Genomic DNA, 25,831 nt, shown 5'->3' with positions numbered 1-25,831 from the left:
TCACATAGGACTTGCCATCATTTCCTAAAATGCAAAAAGTGCTTTCATCACTAAATAGCACTTTTTCCCACTCCTCCTTCCTCCATTTTGAATATTTCAATGCCCAGTTTTCGCCTTTGTATGGCTGTCATCAATGGCTTCTTTTGGGCCTTGCACCCTCTCAATCCTGCTTCCAAACATCTCTTTTTAACAGTTGATGTAGCTACCTCAATATTGCCCTTTTCTTGCCATTCTTGCAGAAGCTGAGGAGAGGTGAGCTTTCGATTGGCAAGGGATGTTCTTATCAGTACTCTATCCTCCCTTTTAGGTGACTTTCTGGGCCGACCAGATGTGGGCCTGTCCAGGGTAATTCAAGCTGCTTATGTTTCTGCAAAATTCTTACAACTGTCCTCTGATTACAACCGACCTTCCTTGCGATCTGGGGGCCAGTATAACCCTCTTCATGTAGCACCACAACTCGCACACGATCCTCCGCTGACAAAAATCTGAAGGCTCCCATCATAAAGCTCTACAGTATGATTCACTAGATAGACCTACAGATAAAACAAGCAAACTAAGCAGATGTGATGCAATGTAATGTAATTGGCTGCCATATCCAGGTTGGTCACAAGAACCTCATCTGTGATTGGCTAATTTTGGATGTGAAGCTGTACAATATTTAGTTGTGCTTTCAATTCCCATATTGTTGCAATAATTTCAGGCAAAACTGCTTCAAAAGCTAAAAATAGTACAGGGAGAAAATGCAAAATTGTTTTCTGAACAAAATCATATATAATATGTCATATTAGCATCGAAGATATTCGACAGAAAACGTTTAAAACTTGAAAAATCAATTTATCCTATGCAGGACTTATGAACACCGATATAATATAGATATATATAGATCTCTATACTATATCATATCTCGCTCTATCTTGGTTGAACTGTAATATGAGGAATATATAGTCAGCCTGCAACACAGTTAGTAGTAAATCATGAGTAATACTCACTGTCTTCTTGGAGAGCGGGATCTTGATTTTGTTCGTGACCTCGATCTGCTTCCACTTCGACTTCTTTTGTTCTCTTTTCGCAAGCTGCAAAATTAAAAATAAACCCTTAGGAAAAGGTGAGAAATTGCTTTCAATCCTCGACACATTATTGGCCTTTGTGTAAGTGATATGACCCAAACGTTTTCTGTAGGGACAACAGGTAGCATGCCAAGGATGGCCATCAGTGCATCTATAGTCTCTGCAAAACTGAGAAAATACACATTTCAGCATATAGCAGTGGATAAAACCGGAGACCATGAGAAATGCATTGATTAGATTACATGATTGTTGGATTATTGAAAGAGAAAAGGGGCGCTCCCTAGGGCAATACTGTAAGTATTGTGTAGATTGGTGAAAAGCAAGGAGGCAGGAACTACTAACATGACACAGTTGTGCTATAAATAAGGATAACATTATGGAGTGCAGAATCATACTGTGAAGCACTCGTGCATAGATGCCACTGCTGCCCTGCTCCAGAGCTTCTCCGTAGTCACCCAGACAGGACCAGTAAGTGCATGCACAGTGGAAGAAAGGAAAAGGTGCTCCTTTAGTATCTGCTGGTATTCAGGATCCGCATAATGACATTCCAAATGTGATCTTCATATAAAGAAGGGAATTTTGTTTACTTACCGTAAATTCCTTTTCTTCTAGCTCCTATTGGGAGACCCAGACAATTGGGTGTATAGCTTCTGCATCCGGAGGCCACACAAAGCATTACACTTTAAAAAGTGTAACCCCTCCCCTCTGCCTATACACCCTCCCGTGCATCACGGGCCCATCAGTTTTGGTGCCAAAGCAGGAAGGAGGAAACTTATAAATTGGTCTAAGGTAAACTCAATCCGAAGGATGTTCGGAGAACTAAACCATGAACCAAAGAACAATGCAACATGAACAACATGTGTACACAAAAAAACAACAGCCCGAAGGGAACAGGGGCGGGTGCTGGGTCTCCCAATAGGAGCTAGAAGAAAAGGAATTTACGGTAAGTAAACAAAATTCCCTTCTTTGTCGCTCCATTGGGAGACCAAGACAATTGGGACGTCCAAAAGCAGTCCCTGGGTGGGTAAAAGAATACCTTGAATAAAAAGAGCCGTAAAACGGCCCCTTCCTACAGGTGGGCAACCGCCGCCTGAAGGACTCACCTACCTAGGCTGGCATCTGCCGAAGCATAGGTATGCACCTGATAGTGTTTCGTGAAAGTGTGCAGACTCGACCAGGTAGCCGCCTGACACACCTGCTGAGCCGTAGCCTGGTGCCGCAATGCCCAGGACGCACCCACGGCTCTGGTAGAATGGGCTTTCAGCCCTGAAGGGACCGGAAGCCCAGACGAACTGTAGGCTTCAAGAATCGGTTCCTTGATCCACCGAGCCAAGGTTGACTTGGAAGCCTGTGACCTTTTACGCTGGCCAGCGACAAGGACAAAGAGCGCATCAGAACGGCGCAGGGGCGCCGTACGAGAAATGTAGAGTCTGAGTGCTCTCACAAGATCTAACAAGTGCAAATCCTTTTCACATTTGTGAACTGGATTAGGACAAAAGGAAGGTAAGGAGATATCCTGATTGAGATGAAAAGGAGATACCACCTTAGGGAGAAAATCCGGGACCGGACGCAGAACCACCTTATCCTGGTGAAACACCAGGAAGGGGGCTTTGCATGACAGCGCTGCTAGCTCAGACACTCTCCGAAGTGATGTGACTGCCACTAGGAAGACCACCTTCTGCGAAAGACGTGAAAGAGAAACGTCCCTCATCGGCTCGAAGGGTGGTTTCTGAAGAGCCGTTAGCACCCTGTTAAGATCCCAGGGTTCTAGCGGACGCTTGTAAGGAGGGACTATGTGGCAAACTCCCTGCAGGAACGTGCGTACCTGCGGAAGTCTGGCTAGACGCTTTTGAAAAAACACGGAAAGCGCCGATACTTGTCCCTTGAGAGAGCCGAGAGACAAACCCTTGTCCATTCCGGATTGAAGGAATGACAAAAAAGTGGGCAAAGCAAACGGCCAGGGAGTAAAACCCTGATCAGAACACCAGGATAAGAAGATCCTCCACGTCCTGTGGTAGATCTTGGCGGACGTTGGTTTCCTGGCCTGTCTCATAGCGGCAATGACCGCTTGAGATAACCCTGAAGACGCTAGGATCCAGGACTCAATGGCCACACAGTCAGGTTGAGGGCCGCAGAATTCAGATGGGAAAAATGGCCCTTGAGACAGCCAGTCTGGTCGGTCTGGCAGTGTCCATGGCTGACCCACCGTGAGATGCCACAGATCCGGGTACCACGACCTCCTCGGCCAGTCTGGGGCGATGAGGATGGCGCGGCGGCAGTCGGACCTGATTTTGCGTAACACTCTGGGCAGCAGTGCCAGAGGAGGAAACACATAAGGCAGTCGAAACTGCGACCAATCCTGAACTAATGCGTCTGCCGCCAGAGCTCTGTGATCTTGAGACCGTGCCATGAATGCCGGGACCTTGTTGTTGTGCCGGGACGCGATCAGGTCGACGTCCGGCGTTCCCCAGCGGCAACAAATCTCTTGAAAACACGTCCGGGTGAAGAGACCATTCCCCTGCGTCCATGCCCTGGCGACTGAGAAAGTCTTCTTCCCAGTTTTCTACGCCCGGGATGTGAACTGCGGAGATGGTGGAGGCTGTGGCTTCCACCCACAGCAGAATCCGCCGAACTTCTTGGAAGGCCTGACGACTGCGTGTGCCGCCTTGGTGATTGATGTACGCCACCGCCGTGGCGTTGTCCGACTGAATTCGGATCTGCCTGCCTTCCAGCCACGGCTGGAACGCCTTTAGGGCTAGATACACTGCCCTTATCTCCAGAACATTGATCTGAAGGGCGGACTCTGGCTGAGTCCAGGTGCCCTGAGCCCTGTGGTGGAGAAAAAACGCTCCCCACCCTGACAGACTCGCGTCCGTCGTGACCACCGCCCAGGATGGGGGCAGGAAGGATTTTCCTTTCGACAGAGAAGTGGGAAGAAGCCACCACTTAAGAGAAACTTTGGCTGACCGAGACAGGGAGACGTTCCTGTCGAGGGACGTCGACCTCCTGTCCCATTTGCGGAGAATGTCCCATTGGAGTGGACGCAGATGAAACTGCGCAAATGGAACTGCCTCCATTGCTGCCACCATCTTCCCTAGGAAGTGCATGAGGCGCCTCAAGGGGTGTGACTGGCCTTGAAGGAGAGATTGCACCCCTGTCTGTAGTGAACGCTGTTTGTCCAGTGGGAGCTTCACTATTGCTGAGAGAGTATGAAACTCCATCCCGAGGTAAGTTAGCGATTGGGTCGGAGTCAATTGTGACTTTGGGAAATTGATGATCCACCCGAACCTCTGGAGAGTCTCCAGAGCAGTATTCAGGCTGTGTTGGCATGCTACCCGGGAGGGTGCCCTGACTAGAAGATCGTCTAAGTAAGGGATCACCGAGTGTCCCTGAGAGTGTAGAACTGCCACCACTGTTGCCATGATCTTGGTGAAGACCCGTGGGGCTGTCGCCAAGCCGAAAGGCAGAGCCACGAACTGAAGGTGTTCGTCTCCGATGGCGAAACGCAGGAAGCGCTGATGCTCTGGTGCAATCGGCACGTGGAGATAAGCATCCCTGATGTCGATTGATGCTAGAAAAGTCTCCTTGGGACATCGAGGCGATGACAGAGCGGAGAGATTCCATCCGGAACCGTCTGGTTTTCACGTGTCTGTTGAGCAGTTTGAGGTCCAGAACGGGACGGAATGATCCGTCCTTTTTTGGCACTACAAACAAGTTGGAGTAAAAACCGCGACCACGTTCCTGAAGGGGAACGGGGATCACAACTCCTTCTGTCCTCAGAGTGCTCACCGCCTGAAAAAGAGCATTGGCTCGTTCGGGGGGCGGAGATGTTCTGAAGAAACGAGTCGGAGGAAGAGAGCTGAGCTCTATCCTGTAACCGTGAGACAAAATGTCTCTCACCCATCGGTCTTGGACATGTGGCAGCCAGGCGTCGCAAAAGCGGGAGAGCCTGCCACCGACCGAGGATGCGGTTTGGTGAGGCCGAAAGTCATGAGGAGGCCGCCTTGGGGGCGGTTCCTCCGGCGGTCTTCTTAGGACGTGACTTAGACCGCCATGAATCAGAGTTCCTCTGGCCCTTCTGTGGCCTGTTGGACGTGGAGAATTGAGACCTGGCTGAGGGCCGAAAGGACCGAAACCTCTGTTGTATCTTCCGTTGCTGAGGCCTGTTTGGTTTGGACTGGGGTAAGGACGAGTCCTTTCCCTTGGATTGTTTAATGATTTCATCCAATTGCTCGCCAAACAGACGGTCGCCAGAAAATGGCAAACCGGTTAAGAACTTCTTGGAAGCAGAGTCTGCCTTCCATTCGCGTAGCCACATGGCCCTGCGGACTGCCACTGAATTGGCGGATGCTACCGCTGTACGGCTCGCAGTATCCAGGACGGCGTTCATGGCGTAGGACGAAAAAGCCGACGCCTGAGAGGTTAAAGACACCACCTGCGGAGTAGAGGCACGTGTGACTGCATTAATCTCAGACAGACAAGCTGAGATAGCTTGGATTGCCCATACGGCTGCAAATGCAGGAGCAAAAGACGCGCCTATGGCTTCATAGATGGATTTCATCAGGAGCTGTATTTGCCTGTCAGTGGCATCCTTGAGCGATGAACCATCTGCCACTGCTACTATGGATCTAGCCGCCAGTCTAGAGACTGGAGGATCCACCTTGGGACACTGAGCCCAACCCTTAACTACGTCAGTGGGGAAGGGGTAACGTGTGTCATTAAGGCGCTTAGTAAAGCGCTTGTCCGGAAAAGCTCGGTGTTTCTGGACTGTATCTCTGAAGTTGGAGTGATCGAAAAACGCACTCCGTGTACGTTTGGGAAAACGAAGTTGGAATTTCTCCTGCTGAGAAGCTGACTCCTCAATCGGAGGAGCTGGAGGAGAAAGTTCTAGCACCTGGTTGATGGCCGCTATAAGGTCATTTACTATGGCGTCCCCGTCAGGTGTATCAAGATTGAGAGCAGCGTCAGGATCAGAGCCCTGATCTGCCACATCCGCTTCATCCTCTAGAGAGTCCTCATGCTGAGACCCTGAGCAGTGTGATGAAGTCGAGGGAAGCTCCCAGCGAGCCCGCTTAGCCGGTCTGGGACTGCGGTCCGTGTCGGAGTCCTCACCGTGGGGCCTAGTAGTCACCCCAGGAGCACTTTGCTGCTCCGACCGAGGGGGGCCTGGGGGCAATGATTCAACAGTGCCCGGGGCCTGTGTTACCGGTCTGTGCTGCAAAGCTTCAAGTATCTTGGCAGACCATCTATCCATAGACTGAGCCATGGATTGTGAAAGTGACTCAGAAAGTTTGTCAGCCAACACTGCAAACTCTGTCCCTGCCACCTGGACAGTGGTAGCCGGTGGTTCTACCTGGGCCGGGGGTCCCACCCGTGGCTGAGGCTCCGGCTGAGTGAGTGTCACAGGTGCCGAGCATTGCACACAATGAGGGTAGGTGGAACCTGCAGGTAACATAGCCGCACAAGAGGTACAGGTTGCAAAATAAGCCTGTGCCTTGGCACCCTTGCTTTTTGCGGACGACATGCTGTTGTCTCCTCCTAGAGCAAACAGTGAGGGTATATAGCCAAAAACAATTACTGCGGCCGAACAGAGTAAATGTATACACAGTAAGGATATATATATACAGTTCGGCACCCAGGGGGGCCAGCACCTAGTAACAGGTGCGGCTTACCGACCGCCCTCAGCGGTTGTGTGACCACCAGATTCCCTGCCTGGGCCTCCCAGAGCTGTGGAGCTCGGTCTGACGTTCTCCACCTGCAGAAGTGCTGATAGCAATGGCTGCCGGCGTTCTGAGAGGAGGAGGGAGCCGTGGGCGTGCCTCAGAAAGTGCGGGAATCTGGTGCCCCGCAGTGCTCAGTGAGGGGGGGGCGGGAGGATATCTAAGTATGCTCCAGCCCTCACCGCTGACGTCTAGTCAAGCGTCCCGCCCTTACCCCTGACTGGCAGGCCCGGGGGCGGGATTATGCGGTACTAGGCCGCAAAAGCCGGGGACTAAAGTTAGTAATGTGGCCGGGAAACAAGCGCGGTCAGCGCGGTAGTCCCGGTCACAAAAACACCCAGCAGCTGCTGCAGCGTCCTTTACACAGGCGCTCTATGCGCCGTCCCCAAGGGGACACAGAGTACCTCAGAGTAGCAGGGCCCTGTCCCTGATGATACCCGGCTCCTGTCCGTCAGATTCCCCCAGGGGCTGCGGAGGGAGCCCGGTCCCAGTGTATGGTGACCGGTTAGGATCCCACTTCACCCAGAGCCCCTAAGGGATGGGGAAGGATAACGGCATGTGGCTCCAGCCTTTGTACCCGCAATGGGTACCTCGACCTTAACAGCACCGCCGACCAGAGTGGGGTGAGAAGGGAGCATGCCGGGAGCCCTGTTAGGGCCCTCTTTTCTTCCATCCGATAAAGTCAGCAGCTGCTGCTGACTAAAATGTGGAGCTTGCGTGAATGTGTCAGCCTCCTTCAACACAAAGCAAAAAACTGATGGGCCCGTGATGCACGGGAGGGTGTATAGGCAGAGGGGAGGGGTTACACTTTTTAAAGTGTAATGCTTTGTGTGGCCTCCGGAGGCAGAAGCTATACACCCAATTGTCTGGGTCTCCCAATGGAGCGACAAAGAAAGCTGGTTTTAATGGTATAAATGTCAAAGGAGCTTCTTTTTTTTCCTTCTATTGTCAATATTGTTTGATGGGATCTCATATGGGTGGAGGTTTGATACAGCAACCTAAGCTGTTATTAGAAAGTATGTTTTTGCGATTGACAAGTGAAGTTATTGTGCGGTTATCGTGCGTACAAGCTCATTATTACAAAAGCAAATGTTCACTTGAAAGATCGCTGTCGATGGAAAGTCGCTAGTCGTTCATAAAAGAAGGGAATTTTGTTACTTACCGTAAATTCCTTTTCTTCTAGCTCTTATTGGGAGACCCAGACGATTGGGGTATAGCTACTGCCCTCTGGAGGCCACACAAAGCACTACATTAAAAGTGCAAGGCCCCTCCCCCTCTGGCTATACCCCCCCGTGGTATCACGGGTTCTCCAGTTTTAGTGCCAAAGCAAGAAGGAGGAAGCCATTAACTGGTTTAAACAAATTAACTCCGAATAACATCGGAGAACTGAAAAACCGTTCAACATGAACAACATGTGTACCCGCAAACAACAAAAAAACATCCCGAAGGACAACAGGGCGGGTGCTGGGTCTCCCAATAAGAGCTAGAAGAAAAGGAATTTACGGTAAGTAACAAAATTCCCTTCTTCTTCAGCGCTCTATTGGGAGACCCAGACGATTGGGACGTCCAAAAGCTGTCCCTGGGTGGGTAAATAAATACCTCATGTTAGAGCTGCAAAACAGCCCTCCCCTACGGGGGTGTCACTGCCGCCTGCAGGACTCTTCTACCTAAGCTGGCATCCGCCGAAGCATAGGTATGCACCTGATAATGCTTGGTGAAAGTGTGCAGACTGGACCAGGTAGCTGCCTGGCACACCTGTTGAGCCGAAGCCTGGTGACGTAATGCCCAGGACGCACCCACGGCTCTGGTTGAGTGGGCTTTTAGCCCTGAAGGAACCGGAAGCCCCGCAGAACGGTAGGCCTCTAGAATTGGTTCTTTGATCCATCGAGCCAGGGTGGCTTTAGAAGCCTGCAACCCCTTGCGCGGACCAGCGACAAGGACAAAAAGTGCATCGGCACGGCGTATGGGCGCCGTGCGGGAAATGTAGATTCTGAGTGCCCTCACCAGATCTAGCAAACGTAAGTCCTTTTCATACCGGTGAACCGGATGAGGACAAAACGAAGGCAAGGAGATATCCTGATTAAGATGAAAAGAGGATACGACCTTAGGAAGAAACTCCGGAATAGGGCGCAGCACTACCTTGTCCTGGTGGAACACCAGGAAGGGAGCCTTGGATGACAGAGCTGCCAGCTCAGACACTCGCCGAAGCGATGTGATCGCAACAAGAAACGCCACTTTCTGCGACAGCCGAGAAAAGGAAACTTCCTTCAGAGGCTCGAAGGGCGGCTTCTGGAGAGCAACTAGTACCCTGTTCAGATCCCATGGATCTAACGGTCGCTTGTACGGGGGCACAATATGACAGACCCCCTGCAGGAACGTGCGCACCTTAGGAAGACGTGCTAGACGCTTCTGAAAAAACACGGATAGTGCCGAAACTTGCCCTTTAAGGGAGCTGAGCGACAAGCCCTTTTCTAACCCCGATTGCAGGAAGGAAAGAAACTTGGGTAATGCAAATGGCCAGGGAGACACTCCCTGAGTAGAGCACCAGGATAAGAAAATCTTCCACGTCCTGTGGTAGATCTTAGCAGAATTCGACTTTCTAGCTTGTCTCATTGTGGCAACCACTCCTTGAGATAATCCTGCAGATGCTAGGATCCATGACTCAATGGCCACACAGTCAGGTTCAGGGCCGCAGAATTCTGATGGAAAAACGGCCCTTGGGACAGTAAGTCTGGTCGATCTGGCAGTGACCACGGTCGACCGATCGTGAGATGCCACAGATCCGGATACCACGACCTCCTCGGCCAGTTTGGAGCGACGAGTATGATGCGGCTGCACTCGGATCTGATCTTGCGTAGCACTCTGGGCAAGAGCGCCAGAGGCGGAAACACGTAAGGGAGCTGAAACTGCGACCAATCTTGAACCAAGGCGTCTGCCGCCAGAGCTCTTTGATCGCGCGACCTCGCCATGAATGCCGGGACCTTGTTGTTGTGCCGGGATGCCATTAGGTCGACGTCCGGCACTCCCCAGCGGCGACAGATTTCCTGAAACACGTCCGGGTGAAGGGACCATTCCCCTGCGTCCATGCCCTGGCGACTGAGGAAGTCTGCTTCCCAGTTTTCTACGCCTGGGATGTGAACCGCGGATATGGTGGATGCTCTGTCCTCCACCCACATTAGAATGCGCCGGACTTCTTGGAAGGCTTGCCGACTGCGCGTCCCTCCTTGGTGGTTGATGTATGCCACCGCTGTGGAGTTGTCCGATTGGATTCGGATCTGCTTTCCTTCCAGCCACTGCTGGAAGGCTAGTAGGGCAAGATACACTGCTCTGATTTCCAGAACATTGATCTGAAGGGTGGACTCCTGCGGAGTCCACGTCCCCTGAGCCCTGTGGTGGAGAAACACTGCTCCCCACCCCGACAGACTCGCATCTGTCGTAACTACTGCCCAGGATGGGGGCAGGAAGGATCTTCCCTGAGATAATGAGGTGGGAAGGAGCCACCATTGTAGAGAGTCCTTGGCCGTCTGGGAAAGCGAGACTTTCCTGTCCAGGGACGTTGACTTCCCGTCCCATTGGCGGAGAATGTCCCATTGAAGTGGGCGCAGATGAAACTGCGCAAAGGGAACTGCTTCCATGGCTGCCACCATCTTCCCTAGGAAATGCATGAGACGCCGCAAGGGATGCAACTGGCCCTGCAGGAGAGATTGCACCCCTGTCTGTAGTGACCGCTGCTTGTTCAGCGGCAGCTTCACTATCGCTGCTAGAGTATGAAACTCCATGCCAAGATACGTTAGTGACTGAGTCGGTGACAGGATCGACTTTGGAAAGTTGATGATCCATCCGAAAGACTGTAGAGTCTCCAGCGTAGCATTCAGGCTGTGCTGACATGCCTCCTGAGAGGGAGCTTTGACCAATAAGTCGTCTAGGTAAGGGATCACCGAGTGTCCCTGAGAGTGCAAGACTGCTACCACCGCCGCCATGACCTTGATGAAGACCCGTGGGGCTGTCGCCAGACCAAACGGAAGAGCTACGAACTGAAAATGGTCGTCTCCTATCACAAAACGTAGAAAACGTTGATGTTCTGTAGCAATTGGCACGTGGAGATAAGCATCTTTGATGTCTATTGAGGCAAGGAAGTCTCCTCTGGACATTGAGGCAATGACAGAGCGGAGGGTTTCCATCCGGAACCTCCTGGCGTGCACATGTTTGTTGAGCCGTTTTAGGTCCAGAACAGGACGGAACGAGCCGTCCTTTTTTGGAACCACAAAGAGATTGGAGTAAAACCCTTGCCCTTGTTCCTGAGGAGGGACTGGGATCACCACTCCTTCCGCTTTTAGGGAATCCACCGCCTGCAGCAGAGCATCTGCTCGGTCTGGATGTGGGGAGGTTCTGAAGAACCGAGCTGGAGGACGAGAATTGAACTCGATTCTGTACCCGCGAGACAAAATGTCCGTCACCCACCGGTCTTTGACCTGTGACATCCAAATGCCGGAAAAGCGGGAGAGCCTGCCCCCGACCGGCGATGCGGAGGGGGGGGGCTGGAAGTCATGAGGTAGCCGCTTTGGAAGCGGTACCTCCATTTGCTTTCTTGGGGCGTGTGTGAGTCCGCCACGAATCTGAGTTTCTTTGCGTCCTCTGAGTCCCTTTGGACGAGGTAAATGGTGTCTTGCCCGAACCTCGAAAGGACTGAAACCTCTGCTGCCACTTTTTCTGCTGAGGTTTGGATGTTCTGGGTTGTGGTAAAGAGGAGTCTTTACCCTTGGACTGCTTAATGATGTCAGCCAATGGCTCGCCAAACAGTCTATCTCTAGACAAAGGCAAACTGGTTAAACATTTTTTGGAACCAGCATCTGCTTTCCAGTCCTTTAACCACAAGGCTCTGCGCAAAACTACCGAATTGGCGGACGCCATTGAGGTGCGACTGGTAGATTCTAGGACCGCATTGATAGCGTAAGACGCAAACGCCGACATCTGCGTGGTAAGGTGCGCCACTTGCGGCACTGCTGGATGCATGATAGCATCCACTTTTGCTAAGCCAGCTGAAATAGCCTGGAGTGCCCATACGGCTGCGAATGCCGGAGCAAACGACGCGCCGATAGCTTCATAGACAGATTTTAACCAAAGGTCCATCTGTCTGTCATTGGCATCTTTAAGTGAAGCGCCATCCTCCACTGCAACTATGGATCTAGCTGCAAGTTTGGAAATCGGGGGGTCTACCTTTGGACACTGTGTCCAGCGCTTGACCACCTCAGGGGGGAAAGGGAAACGCGTATCTTTAGATCGTTTAGAGAAACGCCTTTCTGGGTGAGCGTCGTGCTTCTGGATTGATTCTCTGAAGTCAGAGTGATCCAAGAAAGCACTCAATTTACGCTTGGGATAGAGGAAACGAAACTTCTCCTGCTCCGCAGCCGCCTCTTCTGCTGAAGGGGCTGGGGGAGAAATATCCAACAGCCTATTGATGGCTGAGATAAGGTCGTTTACCATGGCATCCCCATCCGGGGTATCCAGGTTGAGAGGGGTTCCAGGAGTGGATTCCTGATCACTCTCATCAGACACATCACAGGGAGACTGATTGGGCTGAGACCCTGAGCAGTGTGAAGACGTCGAGGGTCTTTCCCAGCGAGCTCGCTTAGGGTGGCTGGGGCCATCATCTGAGTCATAATCCTCGGCCTGTGAAGCCGGGGACCCCCCTGTGGGCTGGATACATTCCAAGTAAGGGGGACCTGAGGACAGAGGCCTCGCCGTGCCCAGAGACTGAGCCCCATGCATAGATTGCAAGGTTTCAAGGATTTTTGCCATAGACACAGACATATTATCTGCAAAAACTGCAAAGTCTGTCCCTGTCACCGGGGCAGAACTGACAAGCGTCTCAGCCTGGGTCGCTACCTCTCCTGACTCCGGCTGGCGAAGCAGCACCGGGTCGGAGCATTGCACACAATGGGGGTCATCGGAGCCTGCTGGTAGATTAGCCCCACATGCAGCACACGCAGTATACACAGCCCTTTTTGCCTTGGCCGCCTTGCGTTTTGAGGATGACATGTTGCTGCTTCCACAGAGCGATCTGGGATATGCAGCCAGAAGCAACCTCACAGTGCAAGAAATACAATATCTATATATCTGTACACAGTACACCGATACACTGTGAGGCACTAGAGGGACCAGCACAGACAAATCGCTTACCGCCCGCTTAAAAAAGCGGGTGTGTGGTCGCCAGATAGCCCCTAGTCCAGGTCTCCCAGAGCCTTGCGTCCTTCCTCCAGCCAGGCATGCATGTAATGGCTGCCGGCGTCTCGAGAGAGGAAGGGGGGCGGGCCCTGGGCGTTCCTGGCCAAGAGCGGGAAGCCTGCTTCCCTCTGTGCCAAGTGAGAGGGCTGGAGCATGTAAATCAGGCTCCAGCCCTCGTCGCTGCTAGCGAACAGCGTCTCTCCCCTACCCTGAATGACAGGGTGGGGGCGGGAACGAATCGGAGCTGCCGGCGTCCTAGGCCCAAAAAGCCGGGGACTAAATTTATAACCGCCGCCGCCGTAAAAGCGCGGACGGCGGATCCCCGGCGCACCACAAGTCACAGCAGCGCCGCCCGATCCAGAGGGGGTCGGCGCTGCGTTCCCATACACAAAAAAGTCCCCCAGTAATCTGTAGGGACACCAACTCCACGTTGCGGTCCCCGGCGCACTACAACACCCAGCCAGCCCGGAGTGTGTCTGTGCCTGCCGGGGACACAGAGTACCTGTATGATGCAGGGCCTGTCCCTGATCGTACTCCTGCTCCGTCTCCATCAGGTTCTAATGGGTCTGTGGATGGAGCCCGGCATCAGAGCTGAGAGGCCGGCAGGATCCCACTTCCACAGAGCCCTACCAGGGGATGTGGAAGGAAAACAGCATGTCAGGCTCCAGCCCTGTACCAGCAATAGGTACCTCAACCTTACAACACCATCCAGGGGTGAGAAGGGAGCATGCTGGGAACACTATATGTGTCCTCTTTTCTTCCATCCGAAACAGTCAGCAGCTACTGCTGACTAAAATCTGTGGAGCTATGCATGGAATGTCTGACCTCCTTCGCACACAAAGCTAAAACAGGAGAACCCGTGATACCACGGGGGGGGTATAGCCAGAGGGGGAGGGGCCTTGCACTTTTAATGTAGTGCTTTGTGTGGCCTCCAGAGGGCAGTAGCTATACCCCAATCGTCTGGGTCTCCCAATAGAGCGCTGAAGAAAACATGTTTAAGACTACATGCACACGCTGCGTTTTTTGGTGCAGTTTTGTTGTCAGAACTTTCTGACATTTGACTTCCCAGCAAAGCCTATGAGAAGTCAGATTTGCTGTGCACACTTTACAGTTTGTCAGCGTTTTTTTTGACAAACGTTTGTGACAAAAAAAAAAGCAGTATCTTCATTCTTCTAGCGTTTTTTGTCAACATTTGTCACCCATTGAAATCAATAAGGGCATGAAAAACGCAAGATAAACCGCAGGCTATCAATTGGGTGCGTTTTGAATGCATTTTTGGTACTTTTTACGCACCAAAACCGCACCTACATTACAAGCGTTTTTTTTTTCCATTTCCAGGCTCTGTGACAAAGTGCGGTTTGCGTGCAGAAAAAACGTCAGCGTATGCATGTAGCCTCACAGCTTAATCTCTGACCAAGATTTCATTACTTAGGGGTGGTGTTAATGTGAATTGTGGGTATGTGTATTGTTAGAATTGGTGTGTGGTAATGCGAAGAAAAAAAAAAAAAAAGGGGGGGGGGGGGGGGGAAGTCTTAACACCCACCGTATACAATGAACCAGCCTCACTAGTAGACACCCACTGCTGAATGACTGGCGTTATTCATACGCACATGTACTTTTGACTTCATCCAATGGGATGAAATTATAACTTCGTAGTCACACTTTTATGCAAACCCACAAAGACAAATCTCCTCTAGTGCGAGGTGTTGACGACTTATTCCACGGTGAGATTTTATGCCAACAAGCCATAATTTTTGAGCAAGTGTAAAGATCTGGTTTTGAAACAGTCAAATGATTGTATGATCGATAGCAAGTAATAGACATTGCGAATATCGCTGTATTTAGAACGATATTGCGATTTTAAGTGTGATTTTTGCCATGTCTAATAGACTGCAGATATGGAGTGTTACTAGTGTGCATAGTGTAATGAGGGATATGGTACAGCGAGATAGATTAAATACATTTTCATCCAATGACTAGAGAAAACCAATGCAATGAAACCTCTCTCAATAGTAAAAGGGATAAGATAAACACCAAGCAATGGAAAATAAAGAGTGAAGAGCGCCTATAGCCGTAAGTAGCAAAATACAAAATATTTATAAGAAAAAAAAAGTGTAGTGCTCCTAGAAGAAGCCACGGCGAAACGTGCCACAAGGTAACATTTGCATTCCACTATACTTTATTATTATTGCATTTGTTTTCTCTATACATCGGATGAAAATGTGTTTTACCAGCCATTGCTCTGTACCACTGAAGTGTATTATATATGCTGCATACAGCTATAGACACTTCTTTCCATTGCTTGGTGTTAGGTTTTATAGCATGTTTTTCTACTACAATCGATATTAAAAAAAAATAATGTCTAATGTGCTTATCGTTAAGAATTTATTGTCAATATGATGTAATATTTGATAAATTTTGTAAATAAAAACCTTATGGTTTTAAAAAAAAAAAAAAAAAAAAAAAGGATTTTTGTGTACTCACCGTAAAATCTCTTTCTCTGAGTCTTCATTGGGGGACACAGGACCATGGGTGTATGCTGCTGTGACTAGGAGGCTGACACTAAGTGAACATAAGAGTTAGCTCCTCCCTGGCAGTGTACACTCCGAGCCGGAGGCGGTACTATGCCAGTTTTTTGCAAAAGCAGTAGTAGGAGAGACCTGAACAACCATAACTAAACAATGTAATACACGAGAAAAATGTGTGGTGAAAAACACACCGTGCCTTATGGCACGTATATATATAATAGCCGGATGGAAACAAAGGTGACCCGCAAACAACATCGGGAAACATCCGGTAAATGAAGACCTCACAATCCATACAGGGTGGGTGCTGTGTCCCCCAATGAAGACTCAGAGAAAGAGATTTTACGGTGAGTACACAAAAATCCTTCTTTCTCTAATCGCTTTCATTGGGGGACACAGGACCATGGGACGTCCAAAAGCAGTCCCTGGGTGGGTACATAAGCCGTCCTACAGATCCAAAACGAAGCACAAATTCCATAGGAACGCTCTGTACACATGTTTACTACCTTTTTAGAGGTGTGCGACGGCCGTCTGCAACACCTTTCTCCCAAGGCAGGCATCTGCTGATGCCTGGGTGTGGACCTTGTAAAACCTGGTGAAGGTATGAAGACTGGACCACGTTGCGGCTTTGCAGACTTGCTCGGCTGAAGCCTGGTGTCTGATTGCCCAAGACGCCCCAAGTGCACGGGTGGAATGGGCTCTTACTCCTCTCAGAGGGGGCTTGCCCCTGATTCGGTAGGACTCCGAAATGGCTGACCTGATCCATCTGGCAATGGTAGCCTTGGATGCCGGCATGCCCTTCTTGGGACCAGAAGGCAGGACGAACAGGTTGTCTGATTTGCGGAAAGGCGCAGTTCTTGAGACGTAAATCCTGAGGGCTCGTACTAAGTCCAGAGTGTGTAGTGACCTTTCCAAGGAGCGAGTGGGTGCCGGACAAAAAGATGGAAGCACGATATCCTCATTCAGGTGAAAAGGACACACTACCTTCGGCAGGAACTCCGGAGACGGACGCAGGACAACCTTGTCCTGGTGAAAAACAAGAAAAGGTGAACGGCACGAAAGAGCTGCCAGTTCAGACGTTCTCCTGATTGAAGTGACCACCACCAACTGAGCGGCGAAGAGTTTCGATGGCGTGAAGAAAAGGGCGAGCTCGCGCGTCTGACTCGGGAGGATGGGAAAGGGAAAAACAGACTTGGGGGCATTGACGAGAACTCTATCTTGTATCCCGAGACTAGAATTTCTCTGACCCAAGCGTCTGTGATCAAGGGCAGCCAGACGTGTTGGAAAAGAGACAGGCGCCCCCCCACCTGGTCCGCGCTGACGCGCGAACACCACGAGTCATTTGGAGGAGTATCGCTGAGATCTAGATGCTGGTTTGGCTGGCTGCGTGATCTAGGACGCCAGGACGGATTTGTTTTGAAGGACGGGTTCTTCCTGTTTCTCTGTGGGGATCTGTTCCTCCTAGGCTGTGTAGTGGAACTGAAGCTGCGAAAAGGACGAAAACCTGAGGTCGGCTGGCGGCGCGGGATACGTCTTTGCCTCAGCTGGGGAAGGGAAGTGCTCTTTCCTCCCGTAGCCTCGACGATGATCTGATCGAGCCTGTCCCCGAACAGTCGGCCTCCTGCAAATGGGAGGGCGGTAAGAGATTTCTTTGAAGCTGCGTCTGCATTCCAGGCTCTGAGCCAGACCGCCCGGCGGATTGCCACCGTGTTGCTGGCCGCTTGTGCTGCGCAGTTGGCAGACGCCAGAGATGCGTTAATGATATACTCACCCGCTAGGACAATCTGCGCCGCCATGTTGACGAGCTCGGGATCGCCATCCTGTGAGCGAAGGCCTCTGCGGAGGGTGTCGGCCCATGTCACCATGGCCTTCGCTACCCAGACGGCGTCGAAAACCGGCGACAGGGCAGCGCCTGCTGCCTCGAAAGCCGAACGGGCGAATCTCTCAATGTTTCGGTCCGTGGCGTCACGGAGCGATGTCCCCTGTGGCAGAGATAGAACCGTATGCAAGGACAGGCGGGAGACCGGGGGGGGGGGGGGGGGTGTCGACCACCGGTGAGCCTGCTCCTTCCTTCCTAAGATCCTCGGGGAAGGGATAGTGTAAGTCAATCGACTTACCGTTGTTGAACGTCTTGTCCGGTTGCTGTCTGTGCTTGCGTAGGATCTCAGCGAATTCCGGATGATCGCAGAAAGACCTGTGGACACGCTTAACACGTTTGAAAGATACCTGTGAGCTCTGGGCGGTGGCAGAGTCCGGCTGGAGCTTCAGCGTCTTATTCACTGCGTCGACCAGGCTGTCCACCATACGCCTGACATCAGCTGCCTGGTCCGAGTTCAGCAGTGAGGCTGCATCCGACTCTTCTCCGGAGAGATCGGATGGTCCCGGAGACGAGTGGCGCTCGGGCCTTGGAGGGGAGAGAGACCTCTTGGAGGAATTGGAAGACGAGACCGTGCGGGTTCGCTTCCGCGCTCCAGCAGCCAGGTCAGGGTCAGCACAACTGTCGTCCTGCGGCGGCTGGACCTGTGTGGCATGGCTGAGCGTAGGGAGCGACTGCAAAGCTTGCGCGATGGTCAGGGACGCCCTTGACAGAGAATCCACCGACTGGGAGAGAGAAGTCAGCCACTCCGGGGGAGGGAGCGCATTGGGGCCCGATGCGTCCTGTACTGCTGCAGTAGCGGCGTGGACGGGGGGGGCTGGCGGTGTCTGGGGCAATCTGCATGGGCTGCGGATCGGGAGTGCAAGCTGCGCAGAGGGAGGTAGCCTGGCCTTGGGAGAATTTTTCGTTGCAGGACGAGCACGCAAAATGCATTATGAAGGGGGCCTGTTTGGATCGGGACGACTTAGAGTTAGGCTAATGCTATGCGTGGATGTCTGCCTCCTTCGCACAAAGCAAGAAAACTGAGGAGCCCGTGAGCACGGGGGGTGTATAGGCAGAAGGGGAGGGGCTTTACACTTTTAGTGTAATGCTTTGTGTGGCCTCCGGAGGCATAGCTATACAACCCAATTGTCTGGGTCTCCCAATGGAGCGACAAAGAAAAAAACGAAAAAGTACAAAGTGTCGCTGGTCCTAATGAGGAGCAGCACTCACCCTGGCCTGTGTCCTTCCCGGGTCAGCAGGGGCCTCAGAGTAGCTGGAGGTAGTCGCAGAGAAAAGATGCTGTTGCTCACCGGCCTGCCTGTGCTGAGGTGAGCCGTTGGTAAGAGGAAAACGCGCGCTTTTGCCTCTTTTTTTTTTTTTTTTTTTACTGCTGGAGGGGGCGTGTGGCCGATGAGGTGGCTGTCTCTGGGCAGAATATGCAAAGGGCGGGCCAGAGGGGGCGCGTGCGCAAACGGGGGGCGGAGCGCTCCGGCCCAAGTTAGGCCCGAAGCCGGGGACTAAATTAATGAGCGGCGGCCGCCGGGGGGCGCGGAAAAGCTCTCACCTGTGTCCACGCGCGTCGCTCGGATCCATAAGTCCCCTCCATGATTGCTGCGGCCCCTGGTAAGTGTTGAGGCATCCGAGGGGCCGTGATGGAGACTGCGCAGCGCTCCTGCGCTGCAGTGCCAGAACCTCAGCCTGGGCCCAGGGTATCAGGTGAACGCTGGGGGAGGCCTGGTGACAGAGGACCCCTTGATGTGAGCGCTCCTGCGCTGTCACAGTCTGACATCCTCAGGGAATCCTCTTCACCTCCACCAGAAACACCCCCTGGGACGGTACCATGGGGGTCGACGGGGAGTGTGTGCCCTTAAATCAAATAATAATCTCGGTCCCCAATCAACCCCTGGGGTGGTACCATGGGGCCGGAAGGGGATAGGGCCTGGCGTCTCGAGCCCTCAGGCAACCCTGGGGCGAGAGTTCTCTCTGAAGCAGGGTCTTTAACCCTGCAGAAGAGACAAAAAACGTAGAACGATGAGAATGCTGAGCGGCGCCGTATAGCTCGAAAAAAACGCAATAGCCTAGGCTGAGGTTGGCCCACAGAGATATGGGCCCACTTCAGCCTCCTACGACACTAAGCAAAAAACTGGCATAGTACCGCCTCCGGCTCAGGGTGTACACTGCCAGGGAGGAGCTAACTCTTTTTATGTTCACTTAGTGTCAGCCTCCTAGTCACAGCAGCATACACCCATGGTCCTGTGTCCCCCAATGAAAGCGATAGAGAAATAATAATTGTCATTTGGCATCGCTATGCATGATACTCTTCATGTTTTTCACATCATTCTACATGTGAAGTGCCATTTATTGTAGTCCTAATTTGACTTTCTTACCTTTGCATCGCATCCACTGTTTAATAATGTTTATAATTGTTTTGGTTATTTGTGCAATAAAGATTTATAAACAAGTTTTAAATTGGGTGTGGTCATACTTATAGGTGAAACGTCGAAAGAGGCACAACGAAAGCAGCACACAGATGAGTACATGTTAATAACCCAAAACTACTCACCCATTATAGGGACTCTTCAATGACTGTTTCTCCTCTGGTTCGCGCTTGATTTTTGTAAGTGTTGGAGATTTCTCCTCGGCTTTTACTTCTCTTGGAGATGCTAAACAAAAAGTCACTTATTAGACTGCTGAAAAATATTATTTGTACAGGAATAGTCTATCATTAGCTAGTTGATCTAAAATAAGCAGAATATGGCTGACATTGTAATTTCTAATCTTCACGGAGAGAAAATTGAGCTAAAACAAACCATACCTGACTTTTCAGCTACAATAAAACGGGTAAAGCTTTAAATTGTGGACAATATAAATCACTGATGCAAAACGTACATGGTTTAGATCCTGGAGAGAAACCACCCATTGTAGAAAGGGCAGGGGTTCCATCGGGATTGAGACCCTTTGCTTTAAGCTTTGCTTCTTGCAGGGCAACTTTCCGCTTTTCCACTTCTTTTTCCAAAAAGTCATAGTTTGGCTGTTGAAACAGGTCAGGAGAATCAGATTTTTAATGACAAAATATATTTATTAAGAGAAAGAACGCTAGAGGAAAAAAAACAAAGCAAAACAAAAAACAAACAAAAACACTACCTGATCGAGCTTTTTTGTTATAATGTAACGCTGTGTTTTGGAGAACCAGATGACAAAGCAGCATTGAAATGGTGACATGCAAAACAATGAAACCTACCTTCTTCCGGCTATATAGCCTCAGCGTTGAGACACAAATTTCTTGAATGCTTTCTTCAGTAGCTCCAAAAAGTAAAAACCAGTGTGGTTTATTAGGTAACGGAATCTAAAGAGAAATCGAACGAGGTTTAGAACAAGGCAGACTACACGGCTTGGGACACTGGACGCAAGTACCACATATATGTGAGACACTTACATAAAGGTAAAACCATTGCACAGATAAGGACACTAAAATGGAAGGCTGCTCCAGTTGCCCATCCTGCTGGCCCCTTCTTCCGTGTCTCATTTTGCAAAGTACTTGCTATTAAATTTATATAATTCTGTGACCAGCAGGTGGCAGCATTACACAGATAAATGGATCTTATCCATGTCAGGAATCTCCAGGAGACAATTCAGAGGCGAGTCATGACACAGACATGCGACAGTGTGTGTAAAAAGTAAGGAAAAAAAAATGCTAAAAAAAACCTACCTGTAAAGCTCTGGCAGCAAGATAAATACAAGCACACGCAATAGTTTCTGCTTCAAATCTGACAAATACATTGGTTCGAAGGCAATCATTCATGTAGTTCCTAAAAAACACAATTATGAAACCGTACTTTGGAATTTTCAAAATGTGCTCGTATAAAAAAAAAAAACAAAAAAAACACAAGGGCCAAAAAAATATTAAGGAAACTTTGGAGACTCAGTATACTTTGTTTTTTCTTCTCACTTTGGTTACATTTAAGATAATTATGTAAAATTAAAATGTAAAGAAAATATTCAATTACATTAGGTTTTTCCTTAATTTAACAAATGTTAAAAACCTAAATAGGATAAGAGCAGAGTTGTAGCAGACATCTGTGACTGCCCCGGGCATCTGACCCTGCTAGCTGTATGGCATATTCAGGAACCACATTTTCTGCCACAAATCTATCAGATGTGAACTGGCCCCAAATGCTTCATGATAACTTCTTTTCTCAATACTTTTTGCAATCCTTAATCCTGCAATGTCCACGCAACCACACTGAACAAAAATATATAACACTTGTTTTTGCTCCCATTTTTCATGAGTTTAACTCAAAGTTCTAAGACTTCTATGTAGACAAAGGCCTTTTTCTCTCAAATAATGTTCACAAAATTTGTCTAAATCTGTGATAGTGAGCATTTCTCCTTTGTCGAGGCCACGGGGGAAGACTATTCTCCTTTCGGAGACCGGACAAACCAGTCTGGCTGTCAGTGGTGTGGGGACTTATAGCAACAATGCCCCTCTGGGAATTATTCAAATAGTCTCTCCAGGAAAGGAGACAAACTCTAGCACCACCTATTGGAAGCAGCGATCCTAAAAGTCAAAAGTGGTCTTTTAACAAGCCTTTTCATATGACCTAGGATATATGCCAGATTAGAATCCCAATTTGCAGACACGGTGTTTCGGGGTGATTGCCCCTCGTCAGTGCAAAGTGTGGGTAACTGATATGGCTAATGAGAAGCTATGTGGGGACCACTGTGGAAGAATATTCTCCTTACTGAGACCTGTCAGTTGGGTACACAGGCGGCCTTTTGGGTACACAGAAAAAAAAAAAAAAGTCTTAGATCTTCAAGTTCAGCTAATGAAAATAGGAATAAAAAGAAGGGAATTTTGTTACTTACCGTAAATTCCTTTTCTTCTAGCTCCTATCGGGAGACCCAGACGATTGGGTGTATAGCTACTGCCTCCGGAGGCCACACAAAGCATTACACTAAAAAGTGTAAGGCCCCTCCCCTTCTGGCTATACACCCCCAGTGGGATCACTGGCTCACCAGTTTTAGTGCAAAAGCAAGAAGGAGGAAAGCCAATAACTTGGTTAAACAAATTCACTCCGAGTAACATCGGAGAACTGAAAAACCGTTCAACATGAACAACATGTGTACCCGAAAAAACCCAAAAATCCCGAAGAACAACAGGGCGGGTGCTGGGTCTCCCAATAGGAGCTAGAAGAAAAGGAATTTACGGTAAGTAACAAAATTCCCTTCTTCTTCGGCGCTCCATTGGGAGACCCAGACGATTGGGACGTCCAAAAGCTGTCCCTGGGTGGGTAAAGAAATACCTTATGTTAGAGCTGCGAAGACAGCCCTCCCCTACGGGGAGGCAACTGCCGCCTGCAGGACTCTTCTACCTAGGCTGGCGTCCGCCGAAGCATAGGTATGCACCTGATAATGTTTGGTGAAAGTGTGCAGACTCGACCAGGTAGCTGCCTGGCACACCTGTTGAGCCGTAGCCTGGTGTCGCAATGCCCAGGACGCACCCACGGCTCTGGTAGAATGGGCCTTCAGCCCTGATGGAACCGGAAGCCCAGCAGAACGGTAGGCTTCAAGAATTGGTTCTTTGATCCATCGAGCCAGGGTGGCTTTGGAAGCCTGCGACCCTTTGCGCTTACCAGCGACAAGGACAAAGAGTGCATCGAAGCGGCGCAGGGGCGCCGTGCGGGAAATGTAGATTCTGAGTGCTCTCACCAGATCTAACAAATGTAAATTCTTCTCATACCGATGAACTGCATGAGGACAAAAAGAAGGCAAAGAGATATCCTGATTAAGATGAAAAGAGGATACCACCTTCGGGAGAAACTCCTGAATGGGGCGCAGCACTACCTTGTCCTGGTGGAAGACCAGGAAAGGAGCCTTGGATGACAGCGCTGCTAGCTCAGACACTCTCCGAAGAGATGTGATCGCTACCAGAAAAGCCACTTTCTGTGATAGTCTAGAAAGTGAAACCTCCCTCAGAGGCTCAAAGGGCGGCTTCTGGAGGGCAACTAGTACCCTGTTCAGATCCCATGGATCTAACGGCCGCTTGTACGGGGGTACAATATGACAAACCCCCTGCAGGAACGTGCGCACCGTAGGAAGTCGTGCTAGATGCTTTTGAAAAAAGACGGATAGCGCCGAGACTTGCCCTTTAAGGGAGCCGAGCGACAAACCTTTTTCTAACCCAGATTGCAGGAAAGAAAGAAAGGTAGGCAATGCAAAAGGCCAGGGAGACACTCCCTGAGCAGAGCACCAGGATAAGAATATCCTCCACGTTCTGTGGTAGATCTTAGCGGACGTGGGCTTCCTAGCCTGTCTCATGGTGGCAACGACCCCTTGGGATAATCCTGAAGACCCTAGGATCCAGGACTCAATGGCCACACAGTCAGGTTCAGGGCCGCAGAATTCCGATGGAAAAACGGCCCTTGGGACAGTAAGTCTGGTCGGTCTGGTAGTGCCGACGGTTGGCCGACCGTGAGATGCCACAGATCCGGATACCACGCCCTCCTTGGCCAGTCTGGGGCGACGAGTATGACGCGGCTGCAGTCGGATCTGATCTTGCGTAGCACTCTGGGCAAGAGTGCCAGAGGTGGAAACACATAAGGGAGCCGGAACTGCGACCAATCTTGCACTAAGGCGTCTGCCGCCAGAGCTCTGTGATCGCGAGACCGTGCTATGAAGGTTGGGACCTTGTTGTTGTGCCTGGACGCCATTAGGTCGACGTCCGGCCTTCCCCAGCGGCTACAGATTTCCTGAAACACGTCCGGGTGAAGGGACCATTCCCCTGCGTCCATGCCCTGGCGGCTGAGGAAGTCTGCTTCCCAGTTTTCTACGCCGGGGATGTGAACTGCGGATACGGTGGAGGCCGTGGCTTCCACCCACATCAGAATCCGCCGGACTTCCTGGAAGGCTTGCCGACTGCGTGTCCCTCCTTGGTGATTGATGTATGCCACCGCTGTGGAGTTGTCCGACTGAATTCGGATCTGCTTTCCTTCCAGCCACTGCTGGAAGGCTAGTAGGGCAAGATACACTGCTCTGATTTCCAGAACATGGATCTGAAGGGTGGACTCCTGCTGAGTCCACGTACCCTGAGCCCTGTGGTGGAGAAAAACTGCTCCCCACCCTGACTGACTCGCGTCTGTCGTGACTACCGCCCAAGACGGTGGTAGGAAGGATCTTCCCTGTGATAATGAGGTGGGAAGAAGCCACCATTGCAGAGAGTCCTTCTGTGAAAAGGATACTTTCCTGTTCAGGGATGTTGACTTCCCGTCCCATTGGCGGAGAATGTCCCAATAAAGAGGACGCAGATGAAACTGCGCAAACGGAACCGCCTCCATTGCCGCCACCATCTTCCCGAGGAAGTGCATGAGGCGTCTTAAGGAGTGCGACTGACCTTGACGGAGAGTCTGCACCCCAGTCTGTAGTGACCGCTGCTTGTCCAGCGGAAGCTTCACTAGCGCTGAGAGGGTATGAAACTCCATGCCAAGATACGTTAGTGATTGGGTCGGTGACAGGTTTGACTTTGAGAAGTCGATGATCCACCCGAACGTCTGGAGAGTCTCCAGCGCAACATTCAGGCTGAGTTGGCATGCCTCTTGAGAGGGTGCCTAGACAAGTAGATCGTCCAAGTAAGGGATCACAGAGTGTCCCTGTGAGTGCAAGACTGCTACCACTGCCGCCATGACCTTGGTGAACACCCGTGGGGCTGTCGCCAGACCGAATGGCAGAGCTACGAACTGAAGATGGTCGTCTCCCATCACGAAACGTAGAAAACATTGGTGCTCTGTAGCAATCGGCACGTGGAGATAAGCATCTTTGATGTCTATTGATGCTAGGAAATATCCTTGAGACATTGAGGCAATGACGGAGCGGAGGGTTTCATCCGGAACCGCCTGGCCTCCACGTGCTTGTTGAGCAGTTTTAGGTCCAGAACGGAACGGAAAGAGCCATCCTTTTTTGGCACCACAACCAGATTGGAGGAAAACCGTGTCTTGTTCCTGAAGAGGAACAGGGATTACCACTCCTTCTGCCTGCAGAAGAGCATCGGCTCGGTGGGGAGGTGGGGACGTTCTGAAGAATCGAGTCGGAGGACGAGAACAGAACTCTGTCCTGTGCACGTGGGCACAATGTCCCTCACCCACCGGTCTGTGACCTGTGGCAGCTAAATGTCGCCAAAGGCGAGCGAGTCTGCCATCAACCGCGGATGCGGAGAGATGAGAGAGCTGAGAGTCATGAGGAGACCGCCTTGGTAGCGGTTCCTCCGGCTGCCTTCCTTGGGCGTGATTGAGCCCCCGGAAACTGAGCCCCTCTGAGGCTTTTCAGCTCTTTTGGACGAGGACAATTGGGACCTGCCCGAGCTTGGGAAGGACCGAAACCTCGACTGTCCTTCCAGGACAGCATTAATAGGGTAAGTCGCAATGCAGACATTGCGAGGTTACG

At 50.8% G+C, this 25,831-nt stretch overlaps 1 protein-coding gene across 1 annotated transcript in view; it reads right to left on the bottom strand.

The window, feature by feature from the left end:
* CCNL1 (cyclin L1) overlaps positions 1-25,831 on the bottom strand; it is a 91,770-nt gene that overhangs the window by 19,882 nt on the left and 46,057 nt on the right. The window contains exons 6-10 of the mRNA XM_075340703.1: positions 21,105-21,204; positions 20,637-20,741; positions 20,285-20,426; positions 19,959-20,058; positions 990-1,073 (exon numbers count right to left, since the gene is read on the bottom strand). Coding sequence (XP_075196818.1) covers positions 990-1,073; positions 19,959-20,058; positions 20,285-20,426; positions 20,637-20,741; positions 21,105-21,204 — 531 coding nt within the window. The remainder of the gene's footprint in view (positions 1-989; positions 1,074-19,958; positions 20,059-20,284; positions 20,427-20,636; positions 20,742-21,104; positions 21,205-25,831) is intronic.

The sequence above is a fragment of the Anomaloglossus baeobatrachus genome, chromosome 3 (genome assembly GCF_048569485.1).
Source record: "Anomaloglossus baeobatrachus isolate aAnoBae1 chromosome 3, aAnoBae1.hap1, whole genome shotgun sequence".
In the NCBI taxonomy this organism is placed as follows: domain Eukaryota; kingdom Metazoa; phylum Chordata; class Amphibia; order Anura; family Aromobatidae; genus Anomaloglossus; species Anomaloglossus baeobatrachus.
The sequence above is the reverse complement of the archived record's forward strand: the minus strand, read 5'-3'. Positions and strand labels throughout refer to the sequence as shown.